Source organism: Pleurodeles waltl, chromosome 7 (genome assembly GCF_031143425.1).
Source record: "Pleurodeles waltl isolate 20211129_DDA chromosome 7, aPleWal1.hap1.20221129, whole genome shotgun sequence".
In the NCBI taxonomy this organism is placed as follows: domain Eukaryota; kingdom Metazoa; phylum Chordata; class Amphibia; order Caudata; family Salamandridae; genus Pleurodeles; species Pleurodeles waltl.
The window spans coordinates 943,161,809-943,176,879 of NC_090446.1; the positions used below are offsets into that span (position 1 = coordinate 943,161,809).

General features: G+C 42.8%; 1 protein-coding gene across 3 annotated transcripts in view; it reads left to right on the forward strand.

The window, feature by feature from the left end:
• The window catches only part of UBLCP1 (ubiquitin like domain containing CTD phosphatase 1), a 179,684-nt gene extending 173,573 nt beyond the window's left edge, over positions 1-6,111 (forward strand). For all 3 annotated transcript variants that reach the window (XM_069199661.1, XM_069199662.1, XM_069199664.1), the window contains one exon: positions 4,681-6,111. In XM_069199661.1, coding sequence (XP_069055762.1) covers positions 4,681-4,708 — 28 coding nt within the window. In that variant the 3' untranslated portion in view covers positions 4,709-6,111. The remainder of the gene's footprint in view (positions 1-4,680) is intronic.
• The last annotated feature ends 8,960 nt before the right edge of the window (positions 6,112-15,071 follow it).

The following is a 15,071-nucleotide window of genomic DNA, read 5'->3' on the forward strand; positions in this document are numbered from 1 at the left end:
CCTACAGTTCTAATGGTGGTCACAGACCTTCGAGTTTACCTTCCTTTCGGTATGTCATCTGCTCCATTGTGTTTCACCAAGGTCCTGAAACCTGAGGTGGAACATTTGAGGGCCCTAGGAATCAGATTGTTTGTCTGGACAATATCCTTCTTATGGATCAATGTCTGACGAGATTGTCGAACCATCAATCTTCTGGAGTCTCTTGGTCTTGTCAACAAAAGAAGTCCTCCCTTATGCCAACCCAGACTTTACAGCTCCTGGGGTTTGTGGTGGATTCTGTTGAGACCACATTGAATCTCCTATCCCAAAAACTCACTAAAATCAAACACAAAGGAGGACTCTGGCCAGACCCACCACCTCACTGTGACACCTTGCCCACATAGTGTATTTTCTATCACCATCCATACAGGCCATCTTTCCAGGGCCCTGGACTATTGGCCTTTACGACGCCTCAAGAGTTTCCACCTTTAGCGGGGTCTTACTTTCCTTGTCTATTCCTTTCTTGTAGGTGGCTAAAAAGGAGCTGCAATGGTGGATTTACTTATGAAAGCCTGGAGCGAGTGAGCCATCGCTGGTTGTCAGACTGATCTGGTGAGAGAAGCCAGTGGCTTGGGCTGGGGAGCACAGGAGGAAAATGCTCTTCTGCAGAGCAATCACTTCACATAAATTCCCTGGAGTTGATGACAGGTTCCTTTGTGGTGAAGTGCTGGACTAAGGACAAACCCCTAATGCTGTGACCTCCTCAAGATGGACAATGTAGCTGCAGTCCGCTACATCAACTACCTTGGTAAACGAGATCGAAGCCTGAAGCTTTTGGTCCTATTACCTGGCCAAACAGATTTCGGCGGAGCATCTGCTGGACAAATCCAGTCAGGTAATGGAATGGCATTGGCAAGATGTCAGTCCCTAGAAATTGCACCCACAGGTGTTCCAGGAGATGCAGTCCAGGTGGGGTCCTTTCACAGTGTATCTGTGTGCCTCTCGGCTGAATCATCAGCTGGACAGATACTGCATTTGGAGACCATATCCCAGTGAAGAGGTGACAGATTCATTTATCCAGGTAAGGAGCAAAGAGAAAGGATATGCGTTTCTGCCATTTGCCATGATCATGAGGTTGTGAACCGAACTTCGGAGGAAACAAGTGGACCTGGTGTTAATCACCCAGATCTGGAGATCTCAAGTTTGGCTTCCATTTCTGATGGAACTTTCTTGGGACTTTCCAATCAGTCTACCCGTTTCCAGATCACCTCTGGGATCTCGGTGGAACCATCACCACCTGGTTTTGGAAGGCTTTCTCTGTCTCAAAGCATTGAGGAATACCCGGAACGCTTGAAAGTCCCCAATATTTCATGAGAATCTGCTTCTCTGCTCGCCAAACCCTGGGCAGATAGAATGTCCAAGAGATACAGCTTGGCCTGGTCTCGATGGTTAGGTTGGTATGATCAACGGCAGTTGGATCCCTTGGGGACAGACGATGTCCACATCTTGAATTTACTGGCTTTATTGGCCTTGGCGAGCTTGGCGTATAGGTCCATTAACACTTTCTGATCTGCCATTTTTGCAGGCCACTTCCCCAAGGATGGGCATCTGGTGGGAGAACATCCTTTGATGTGTAACTCCTTGCGGGTATTAGACTGTCTCTTCCTCCAGAGCCCAGATACTCTACATTTTGGGATGTCAATAAGGTCTTGTGCCTTTTCCAATCATGGCCCTTGAACACGTTTCTGTCATGCAAATTGATGTAGGCGAAATTGACTACCTTATTGTGTTTGGTATCTTGTTGGAGAGTCTCAAATGTGAGAGCCTGAACATAACAGGTTGAGTATTCACTCCGGATGGTGTTACCATTAATATTTCTAGAAAACAAATTGTAATGAAACAATTCTTATATCTTATGTTTCCAGACGTTCCAAAGTTGTGTGTTGTAAGAGCAATCAAGGCCTATGAAAGTATGACAGAGGAACTCCATCCTCAGGGGGAAAGACAACTACTCCTTACTTTCATTAAACCACACAACAATTTCCTCTCCTACTGCCATGTGGGTCAGATGGGCCATGCAAGAAGCTGATGACACCTCAGTGTTCTGAGCTTATTTTGTGAAAGTGGCTATGTCCTCTAAATCTTTTTCATTAGGAGCTCGCTCTGAAGATATTCTTAATGTGGCAAACTGGTCCTCTGATTCTACATTTAAAAGGTTTTACTTTAAACCAGTCCAAATCCTGGCATCGCTCATAGCGGGGAGCCTTAAACCAGCCTAATCCTCAACACCGGTCCTGACACAGAATGACAAATTTCCTAGCTATTGTAACAAAGTTTCAATTCTATTAAGGACATGGAGATGAGGATTAGCTCACCCTTAAGATCAGTTTTATTTTCTACCCGCCCAATATAAATGAGTTATGAAGTCATGTTATTTGAGGAATATTATATGGATTACATGTAAGTAGTTGATTGTTCTCCTAGCTGATTGCTCCTTGCTGCACTAGGACTATAACACTTGTCTTTGTTTGCTTCTGAATTGTGGCTCATGTTGTTAGAGCACTCCCCTTTTTCAGGAATGGAAATGTACGCTGTTGTTGCTTCTCCTTAGGGACAGATTCCGATAAACAAAAACAACTAACAGAGTCTTGAAGGGTATTGCTGGTTGCGGATTGGATAAACTGTATCTTCTGTTTTTTTCCCTATGCTTCATGGGTAATGACTTTTTTTGTTATAGTCTGATTGCATAATGTTCAATGGCTGCTGGTAATAAAGAATTACAAGAAAAAACAGCCTAATCCTCACCTTCGTGTCCTTAATAGAATTGAAATTTGTCATAATAGCTAGGAACATTTTCCTTATCATTCAAAATTAGCAAAATGCTGAGAAATGTATAGTCAAAAGGACATTTTCTTTATTATCAGGGACCAGCATACCACTTCCAGGTAGGCCTCCATCCACCACAACCTAGAGATAAAACATTTACTAGCACTCTTTTTGGAAATATCCGAGGTAATGAGGTTTGCTTAGCGGCTATATTTAAATTGGTTCATACATTTGCCAAAAACAGCTGTTTAGATTTTGACTCCAAGCAGACACTCCAGTTTGTTGAGCCTACCTGCAGAATTGAATTATGGTTTTCTTACCCTCTTCTATGTGATACTTATTCCTTTTTCTCTTGCTGCCACCCTGAGCACCTCCTTATGAGGGCTTGTGTTGCTATTCTCAAATTGATCAATATTAATGAATGTCCCACTATGAAGAACCAAAAGTTACTTACTTGAGATGCTGATTTTCAGCTTCAATAAATATGGTTGTCAGGAGAATTAATGTTGAGTAAATGATTGAAATCTTATGCTAATTCAGCTGTCGAAGTCAGCTGTGCACTGTATTACGAGATTTGGAAGAAAGGCTAACTGTTTCAAAGTGGAATAGTCAAATTATTTGACTACAAAGATGTTGGTTATCTGCTTAATATTCTTCCAATTTCTCCCTAAGAGAGGATTCTAAGAAAGGGCTTGTTATATTTCGAATGAGTTCTAAATAATGTGTGTATGTGCATGAGTAGGTTTGTGACCACTGAAAACGATGAGATAAGACTTTAAAGAATGGTAGGAATGGATCTAAGAATTTAAAACCGTAATTTGCCAGTTATGGTCACAACCTTTGTCATCAACAACCAAAACCTATTTTATGTGCTTTCTAGTTGAACAGTGGATTTATTATGTGTACATTGGTGATCATAACCTTAATTGAGCAAATGTAGAGATTTTTCATTGTTACATCTAACCTTAGCACTCTCCAAGGTAAAATTTGGATTATAATTTGTGGTGTTTTGCAGTGTGACTGTTGTGCCCCTCTACGAGAGGCATTGCAGTAATCTGTAATGGCCCCAAATGTTCAAACCATGATGTCAAAACTTTCAGCATTCTAACACTTTGTTTGAAGACTTCACTTGTTTTTGTGCCCGATAACTTTACTTTTTCAGTGGCATCGAGTCTCACTGAATGTTAAACTTGGTGCCATTCGGGTGGACTGGCTTTTTTCTCCGTTTCGTACTCTTTTAAAAAAAAAAAAAAAAAAAGGCACTCTTTTTATCAATTATATATCCATTGATCAGCGGAAGACTTTCCTTTTTCAAACAAAAGCGGTTCATATTTTTTTCTGAGAAATGTTTATGATCAAATGGCGTAAAAGACATTAACAGTTCAAAAATTTTTTTTTCCGTGGGCTAGGTGATCTCTAACTGCAGGGGCCGCTCACATGGTTCTCCATTCAAAAGGATAGCCAAACTAGGTTTTTTCTTTGCAGTTCCTTATGCATAGTTATTTCTTTGTGATGGGATTGAAAACATGACTACTAGAATGCAAAGAAACATCATAGGACTATCACGCATGAAATCAGGAACCTTGAAAGGTCTGTAACAAAACAGGCACTGCACATCTTTCATGTGCGTGTGCGCGCTTCAGATTAAAAAATAAAGATGTACCTTTATGAAAAGTGAACAAAATTCTAGTGTTTATGAATATATTGATGATAATTACCGAGGACTAGGATTAAAAGCAATTCATTGTATTATCTCTAAAATGGATGAGGGCACAACCTCCATAGAGTTGAAATTCTCTGGCAGTTCTAGAAATCGTACGTAGGAGGAGTTTTCTATGTCTTTTTCAGTTTCTTTGTTAATTTCATTTTTTGCAGGTACCTTTCAAAGAAACAAGGCCAGTAGTTGCTATTAACGTGAACATGGTGAGACCGGAAGCTGTTTGCAGCCCAGAACCTTCCATTACTGATGTTCCAAATGGTGGTCTTCCAGTGGAAGAAAGGATGCTGCAGACCATTTTCTTCCCTCAGTTTCCCTCTCTTGGAGAGTGACGTTACTTCACCAATTAGAAAAAAAAAGATATGCCTCTTGTTGGAATATTCCTTTGCATAGCTCTAGATTGTTAGTTGGACTCTTTAAAGCCCCTTCCGTAAAAGGGGCAAACATTGGCTACTCAGCCCTGTTGTGGCTAATGTGCACCTTCAGAGCCTACTACCTTCTTATGTTGGCCACTCTTATCCAAAGTTACGGCTAGAGGCTTGTTCTGAGACTTACCTTTCTTAATTACATTTTTATCATGTGTTTCTTTTGCAGACCCTCTAGTTAAAAGCTAAACTTTAGAGAACAGTTCTCCTTTTAAGACATATTTGTTCCAAGCCATGCTTTAACTACCTCCCTCAGTCCATGAGAGCGTCAAAATGTCTAGATGTTTGCAGTGTTTTCGTGTGTCTGTCTTTGGTGTGCAGTGGGATCCTGCCTCCAGTATATTCTGACCACATAGACTCCTTGTCCCCACAGAGGAACCCTCCCCAAGCAGGCATCGGGATATTGAGGTATTAGTAGAAATATAAAAATGTTTCTGTATGAAAGTAAAAACGTAGCAGAACGCTGTTCTTTTGATTAGCAATTGTGTGAAATTAAAACAGGCTTAACAATAAGCCTAAAGGTTGCACTTCAAATGTCCTTGATATTTTTCAGATTTGAAGCACATTTTATCAGAGCTTTTTACATCATATAAATTAGAATTTCCTCTCGAGGACCCATGCTGTGGTTTTCCGGTACCTAAAGCTTTGTAATAGTGAATAATTGTGACCACGACTGGATGGGTAGCATGCAAACAACTTGATTGTTTTGGAGCAACATTTTTGTATTGTTTTGGGAGGTTTCACAGTAACACATTTTGAAGGTTTTATCTGAAAAGTATATGAAGGCGTGCCCGTTTGAGCACATTATAGTGAGCCCCACCCCTTCTCAGCTGTAGCAAGTTATTTCATCCCCTAGCATCTGTATCTGTACTTGTGTGTCTGGCCATGTCAGGCTACATGGTATCTAATCTCTTCCTTGCACGGCAATTCTTCTGTCCACTTATAGCTGCTTTTGCAGCTGCATTGTTGCTTTGGGCCTTCCTCCCAGTGTCTTTGGTTACAGCTGCTCTGTCTGCATTTAGCAGAATTGCAGTATGTGATATTCTGCATTCCTAGCAATATATGCTATAAAATGTCCAAGTTATAAAATACAAAGTGATATGTATTGTTTTTCGGTGAATATTGAGTTGGTGTACATAATAAATATTTTTTTCTTAAAGTGATGGATAGCTTTCCCTAACCTATTTCTATACGCACATAGTTGTTTCAACTCTCACAGCATTATAGCTAACCCCATATTCCAAGGTTTCAGTTACTGCTGTGTACCTCTAGCAATGAATCTATGGATGATGTTTGGTTCCTTATATCTGCTCTTTACCATCAGTGATGCTCTAGTTGACCTCCCTTCGTTACTTTGCAGTAATTCGATAGTTCTAAATAGCTGGTTGGGAGTTGAGAGGGGGTCCTATGTTAGCAAGCAGGAGTGAAAAGATTCTCTACAACAACATAGTTGTCCAGCATTGGATTGTTTATAGGTTTGAATGCTTGAATTACCCCTAATCATTGTGCTTGGAATCTCCAGTACGTTTAAACAGTGAACAGTATTAATTTCGCTACTGACACACCAAGGGTGTTTGTTGAGTAGCACAACCACCTCATTTAAGACAAAGGGGATTTGTGGATTTATTTCCACATACTGGCCTAGGGGCACTGCTTCCTGACCTCAACTGACACTATGATTGAAAAAGAAAAACTATCCCTTTTTAAGTCCTGCTCTGACCGCAGACAGAAGAAAGTTTACATTGATGATCTGATTGATCTTTCTATTTATTGTCTTTACCCTGCATAAAGGGGCTGATTTAGAGTTTGGCAAAGAGTATTCTCTTGCTTAAGCAATGGAGTACCCTGTCCCGACCAATTTGGAGGTTGGCGGACTGAAAGTATGTCAACGGAGCCTACATCAACTTTGTTGCGAACATATGCCTTTGATGTCCGGATGAAGTACGGGCTTTCGGAGGTTAGCCCTCTGACCACCCTTCCAGTTTAGAGTGAATAGTCTAGCGATACAAGATCATTCATTCATTTTTCAGAAACAAACTCCCGCTTTTAGGTTTTGTTTTTGAAAATTGAAAAACTGTGTAAAATCTTTACCGGCAACTGTCCTTTTTGACGGTGCTGTTTGCTAAACTTTTACAACATTGACAGGAACCACCATGATAGCAGTTCTTGTCAGTGTTTAAAGTCGGCATGGCAACAGCTCTAGGTTTGGTGGGCAGAGGCCCCCCACGATCCTGAGGGAGTACCCTCGGTTTGCCAAACTTTAATCAGCACCAAAGTCTTCATCCTATATAATGTGTCTCATTGCAAGACACTTAAGGACAGAGAAAGAAGATTGGCTGTTTTGTTCCTTGAGAAAAAGATCCCCTTTTAAATCGAATGCCCCTCATCCAGAGAGGATTCTGTGAAAAATGCTCTTCCAAGGCAGTGCAATAAAGGAGGCGTGTGAAGATTTGTGGGCTGAATTAATTCCAGAAGGGCCTACTCAAAAGTAAAGAAACAGAGACAGTCTCAAATACATCAGAGATGGTTTGTGATGTAAATTCACAAGATGGCTGCACGGATAGCTCAGTAGACCAGGATGTAGCTCCATAAAAAATATCCATAAGGGTTTTTGGCCATGCAGTACCAAACGAGGCAACTAGGTCACCTATCAGGCACATGAACAAATAACAGCGATAGAAGCACAGATGTGTGCACCACAAAGCCCAGAGCCGGGAGGCTCCGCCTAGAGGTCAAACGTGAACCGGCAATCTACATATTCACAGAGACATCATGAAATTCTTAATAGGAGTAATCTGAGAGTCCTGCACTTTGTTCAAGGGCTACATAATTTGTCACTGAGCGATCTGCTAAGAATTGGATTTACACACGCCAATGAAACTGGAGAGGGGGGTTCCACAATCACATGGTGGGCGAATAAGCAGGTGGCAGACAGTATTTCTAGCAAAAGCAAACCATTGGCTTATTGGGGAATACTGGTGCAGGAAGGTAGCCCAGAGCCTTTCCCTAAAATATTTGAACTAGGGTATGCTGAGGTAACAAGGCATAAGGTCGATGAATCACACAAGACCAGGGTGCTGCTGTCAGCACTGGGTGCCCACCGGTACCATCCCCAAAGAGGAAGCATGCAGCCTAAAAATTAATATACAGCCGCTTAGTGAAAGCCTCAACCAGTACTTTGTGGAGACCAACCAAAGTCAAACCAAAATGGGCCAATCTGATAGAGACTTCTAGTTGCAGATTCCTTACCATTGAATTTCCCCAGGCATCAGTCTGGATCCAGAGGTTTTTCTTCAAGCAGTACCTCTGCGTGCCATCAGGTGGCGTCAGTCGACTCCACGGGCGTCCTTGGTGTCGTGGTCGCTCTGATGATGTCGCGGTCGTATATGTAGTCTCCACCCCGGCGTGCTGTCAGTTCTTTTCTTTCAGCGCCAGCCTTCATGCAGATCTGGAGAAAGAGCTTTTGAACTTTTTGTGTCAAGATTGTGGATGCGTAGAGGGATGTCATGTAGGACCGGCTTTAAACCCTGTGACTCCTGTCACCAAACTGTGTTGGTGACTGATCTGCACCTCGTGTGTCTCTATTGCTTGGAGCGCGACCATGACCCGAAGTTGTGCTCAGAGTGTCGGGCCATGAATCAGAATGCTTTGAGGGAGTGGTCCCTAAAGCTGCTGGTGGCCCAATACTCGACTCCGCATCACTCCCAGTCTCGCTCTAGAGGAAGGTCTCGAGACTGCCCGCGGAGTCACCACCACTCTTCGTCCTCGAAGTCTTCAGGGCATTCGGGTCACAAGAAAAAGAAGTCGAAGAAGGATAAATATTCTTCGACTTCACCCCGTCGATCGGATGATGCGATGCAGGAAGAGCGTCAACGCTCTAGGTCCCAGTCATCGGAGCCTGCATCTGGGTCCGCTCCGCGTTTCCCTAACTTCCCAGTAGCTGGCGCCACCCCTGCCCAACTGTAAGAATTCTGTGAGGCCATGTGCCTCATTTTTGGGCAGACTGACAGGCCAAGGTGAGTCAGTAGGGGCCCTCTGGGGTTCCAAGTTGTTGGCTTTGGCCCCGACTCCGGAGGTAACGATATATCTGATAGAGACATATTCTAGTTGGAGATTCCTTACCGACCCACCCATCCTCCCTGCACTGCAAACTAATTTCTAGGGACAGGAACTTCCCTTTAAGGGTCCTAGTTTTGGCGCACCACTCTGTGTTCTTCATAGCTCCGTGCTACTGGCGTGGAAAGTCGTGAAAAGAAACGGACGTTAGCATGCCGGGGTGGTGCCTATATACGACTGCGACTTCATCACAGCGACGCCCGCGGAGTCGACTGACGGCGCACAGAGGTACTGCTCGAAGAAAAATCTCTGGATCCAGACTGACGCCTGGGGAAAATCAAAGGTAAGGAATCTGCAACTAGAATATGTCTCTACCAGATATATTGTTACCGAAGGTAAGTAACTTGTACTTTCACCTCTGCGGAGTCAGAGAAAGGTTACGCATGGCCCAAATTTGCACCTCATGTCACTTACCTCCCATACAAACAGGGTACTGCAGTGGCTCCTAAAGCTAGGTTAAAGGTGCTCAGTTGGGCTATTGCTGGACTCAAATCCAGTATGGATGACACGCACTGGGTGAACTTTATTAATTCAAACCGTAATTGCTGTTTCCAACCTGGGCCCTGGACGAGCTTAATACCAGGTGGATTCACTGCGTTCTCAACAAGTGCCACAAAGGCAACAAGCGTTAGACTGAGAGGTGGCCTTACAATTTGGATATCTACACAAATAAGTACTGACAGCCAAGTTTTCACCTCACTTACAAATTGGTAATTTCTGGCTAACATTTGTTTTTGACCCTAATGAACGTCTATTTCCTAGCAGGCAGGCAAGCAGATTTTCATAAGCAGATGGGCAAACTGAAAAAACACATTACAAGCATTGAGTACAACTCGCAATCCTGTACATCACTGAACCTGGAACAAGCAAAACATGTCGTACTGTTGTGAGGGGATTTTAACACCAAACCCGACAACTTAATGGCTAATCATATCCATGTTCTTTGTTAACCTGTCGCGCAGAGAGAGGAGCTGCAGTTACATCCCTTGCGCTCAATCATGATCTTTGACCACTAAATGGAGCCATGCCCTCTGATATCCCAGCTCACCACACTTTTCAAGTGGGGGAGAATAATAGCCTGATACTACATTTTGATCAATTTGGAATCTTAGGACCTAGTCGATGACTTTACAATTGAGCAATGAATCAAGAATGATTATAAGCCGTTGATAGCCCACCTAAAAGTTCCACTGGAGAATCAATTGGTAATTAAGCGTGCACTTGAGCTCCAGAAAACACCCTGCAATTGTCCGTCAACAGAAAATCATTATCATGGTTGTTTTTAAAAAAATTCAAATTCAGATCTACATTCCAGCAGAATCCGCATTCTTGGGGAAAAGGCTTCAAGGGATTCATGGATTATGGGAAACTAAAAGACCCAGAGATTATTTGCAGATTTGACACCCTAGCTACTATGCCACTGGGGCACATCGGCCGACAACAAGCTGGTGGATGCAGGGCTGATGGTAATGCAAATGAAACGTGGAGTGGTTTGACTGTGGTAAGCTTAAACATGAATTCTCACTGGCACTGAAATCAAGGCATTATACTGCAGGGGAAGTACAACTGAAAGAGTTAAGGCAGAAATACAAGCACCTTATCAAGATCAAAAAAAGCCAAATCAAAGTCGAGGACTGGAAGGCCCTGATGGAAACCCTAGGCCAGAAAAACAGCAAGGGACTGCCAGGCAAATGGGGCAGGAAAATGTCATTACTTCCTGCACCTGGTTCAACCACTTTTTATCACTATATACAGGATCCCAAGCCAAGCTAGCCTGACTCTTCAAGGGTCAAGTACTGATAAAGGAAGTAGGTCAAACGTACATCCTTCAAACAGAAGGGAGTCAAGGTACGTCCCCTTTAATTATGTCAGAAACAACTACAGTGAATTATGGTGAAACAACAGAAAGGGAATTCTGCGAAAGGGAGGTGCGCCTGGCAATCCTCAGCCAGAAACTAAACAAGGCACCAACGGGATTTGAGCGGAGATGTACAGAGCAGAGATCAATCACTGGACATCTGACCTGATTATGCTGTATAACGCAATCTGGTACCAGGAATAAGTTCCAGCATCCTGGAAGGCTGCAATATGCTACCTCTGCACAAGAAAGTCCTACAAAATGACCCAGCCAACTTGAATGTAGCTGGAAAAACATTTGCCATACTATTACGTACTTGCCTAGATGAATGGCTTGGTGAGAAAAAGATGATCAATACTACTCATGGCTGGGTTTCAGAGAGGGCAAGGAACGATTGACTAGGCCATGCGAATATTTAATATCTGCTTGACGTATACTAATGTTAAAAAATCCAAACTCTACCTGACGTTTGTAGATTTAAAAACAGCCTTTGGCACTGTTAATCGTGATTTTCTCTGGCAAACATTAATAAGGTATGGCTGCCTGGTGAAACTATTGGCAGCTGTCAAAGAGCTCTATAGTAATAATGTTTCGTCAGTCAGGTACAGTGAAAAAAGGGAAGTCTCTGAGGGCTTTGGCACACACATCAGGATAAGGTTGTGTGCTGACTCTGACATTGTTTAACATCTTTATTAACAACATCGCTGATTTCTTGGGAGCTTTAAACCATGATGTCCCAATCAGCCAGAGCAACAAAATTGCAATCTTGCTCTTCGCGGATGATGCAGTCCTTTTGTCCCACTCCAGCTGGCCATGCATAAGCTCTAGCATGCATTAGAGAATTACTGTACAAGAAAGGACCTGAAGATTAATACATCAGAAACAAAGTACATGACCATGAAAGGAACTGTCAAGCTGAGGAGCTCTTTTAAAATCTATGGAAAACCTCATAACTACCAAGAAGAATTCCACAACGGGATGGAAGTCGTCGCCACTTGGATGAAGGACAGATGCCTCAAGCTCAACTCTGGCAAGACTGAGATCCTCATCCTAGGACCCTCCTCATCAGCCTGGGATGACTCCTGGTGACCATCCACCCTCTGCACCTCCCTATTCCCCTCCTCCCCCCCCCCCCCCCCTCAACAAACCGCACATGCAACGTCGGCTTCATCTTGGACTCATCCCTCACCATGACCTGCCAAGTCAACTCAGTTGCATCCTCCTGTTTTCACACACTTCAACTTCTCCCGAAGATCTACAAATGTATCCCAAAGGACTACTGCAGAACCGTAACCCATGTCCTGGTTACCAGCAGACTTGACTAAGGCAACGCCACACCACCCAGAAGAACCTGTAGAAACTACAGTACATCCAAAACGCCTCTGCCAGACTCATCCTGGACATTCCCTGTTGCAAACACCTCTACAATCACCTAAGAGACCTCCACTGGCTTCCTATCGAGAAAATAATTAACTTTAAACTCCTCATTCACGCATATAAGGCCCTCCACAACCTATGACCCGCCTACCTCAACCACCTCATCACCTTCTACTCCCTCACCAGACCTACTGCTCAGCTCAACAAGCAGTAGCCATCGTACCCCGCATACAGAAGACCTAAGCTGATGGAAGATCCTTCTCCTACCTTGTGGCAAAGAACTGGAACACCCTACCCCTGTAACTCAGGCAGTCACCATCGCTACCCAAATTCAGGAAGGACCTTTAAAACCTGGCTCTTCTACTGAAGCTCAGAGGACAAAGCCCCTCTGCGTCTTGAGACCCTTAAGGGTGAGTAGTTGCGCTCTATAAACCTGATTTGATTTAATTTAAACATCTTTAGACCGTGTTGACCACTATATTTAGGAGTGAGATTTGACTCCCAAGTTGTCCTGGTCTCTGCAGTTGGTTATGAGTGAGGTGTCATTGAGTCAGTATGCTGGTAGGGTGCTTGGCTTTGCAAGGGGAGTACGCTAATTGCACCTCCTCGAAGCCTACAGAGCCTAGGCTCTTACTGCCGGCTTGTATGAAGCAGAGGGCTGGAGGTATAAAAATGTAAAAGTGCTAGTTAAGGCAGAAAACAGATTTTTGCATTATCTCCTCTCACTTAGTCCTGGAATACCAATGGATTCTTTACAGCACAAGCTGGATATTAGATCAGTTTGAGCTGCAAGCTGCACTTCGTCCAGTCTTATAATGGATAAAGGTATAGACCAAACCTGAGCTGCAATGTTATCTGACCATGGTACATGAGGTCTGGTCTCTAACCAAACAAGTTAAATCACCCAGGTACAGCATGTGGCCATCATTCTGCAGACAATAGTTTTTTTCAAATGCTGAGCAGATCCAGATGCGGTGACGACGGAACTGTTCAAATTGTGAAGGAAACGTACTGGAAATATATGCTCACTAAACAGTCCGGTCAGAAACTGGAGCAGCCGCTGGCCTTTAAGCCTTTCTTCTCTGAATTATATATTATGATCAGCTCCCTTTCAAGAGGTCATTGTATGTCAACTTCAGGCTAGGAACCCTTGCCAAACAAGCAGTACACTAGATCGTGGCATAAAGATGGGCCTAGCTCATCTAACTGTGGATGTGCTCAAGGGGGGGGAGGAGACTATAATGCGCTTTGTGCGGCTGTGCACTTTTTCAGCTGGGATTAGTAAAAGAATATTTCTGCCCACTCTTTTTAGCACACTCAATACGAAGCTGCAAGGATGCTCTGTGTATGCACACAGACTTGGGCAAGTTATATATATATATTGCAGGGAGACAAACTAGGCAATAACACTAGTAGGACTTTAGTGGAGTTTCAACTATAGGTAATTGAAAGGTCATTGTTGGTTAGACAGCGGTAAACAGTTGTATTTTTTGCGACCATACATACAATATTATTTAATTGTGCACGCCAAATTAAGTTTGGGGTCCCCGTAGCCTATTCTGCCTAAATAGCCCTTATGTATATACGTGATCGTAAGTCTAGCTGCTAAGCATAATTTAGCAGGAGATTGGTGTAACATGGGGTAACATTAAGGTTTGTGATAATCGATTGTCATAGGGGTTGCTCAAAGCTGATGCATTAGCACTTTGTGTCCTTGAATGGTATGAAGTTTGTGAAAAGAGATATAAACTTTAATGAGTTTTAACCCCTATTATTATGTACAAAGGGTTGCCTTAGGTGTACGTATTGGCACTTCTGGCCATAAACGGCTGGGCCGCGCAAAGCACTTTAAAGCTACATGACTTTTTAACTGTTTTTATGCTGTATTAGAAAGGACTGATCTGGGTAGTGCAATATAGTGTTTGTATGTTCCATGAGCCCAGGTCTAGATGCTTGCTGGGATGTCGCATTAAATCGGCATTGATGTTGTTAATGCTTTGAAATTGATCAGGGCAATTATTCACTTGCACTTTCCCCTGTTAGTAGGGTTATCCTTTAAATTTTGTATGTTGTGTAAATCTTTCTTCCTAACTCAATTTTTAAATGGGAGTATTTGTATGTTTGTATGCTCTGTAATAGTACAACAATGTAATATATTGTTTTTTTTTAAATATATTGTATGGCTAAATCCTTTTTCAGAAAAGGTGCAACAAAAGAGTAAGGAGCAGTCCTCAAAAATATTTGCCTGAAAATCCACTATCTTGTCACGTGCTTTGCCATTGTTGACGTCCATCTCAACAACAGTCCACACCAACAAAGTATCCAGGCAGTCTACTTATGTTGTAACTTTGTTGACAACCAAGAATGTCTCCCATTGATGACAAGACCATCGTCAATGGTATCATCAATGACCATAATAAATACTTTTCACATCATTTTAGAAAGAACCAAACTTCAGACATTCAGAGAACAGTTTTTGAATCATCCTTCCCTCCACCCCAGATCTCTAACTGCACATCAGGTGAAGGGAGTCTCCCTCAGCTCTGCTCAGTTCTATGTAGAAACGATTGCTTTGAACTTTTTCTAAATTTAAGCTGCCAGTTTACTTTGGACCTGTGATTTTGCTAACAATATTTTCAACATGTCAAAGTACCAAAAAGGGTTTATTTAGACCTTGTAAAACCTATGGAAAACTGAGACTTTTCTCAGAGGACCCTCACCAGGTGTCTCTATATTGCCTACATCCTAGGCATACGGCTAAGGACAGCAAATA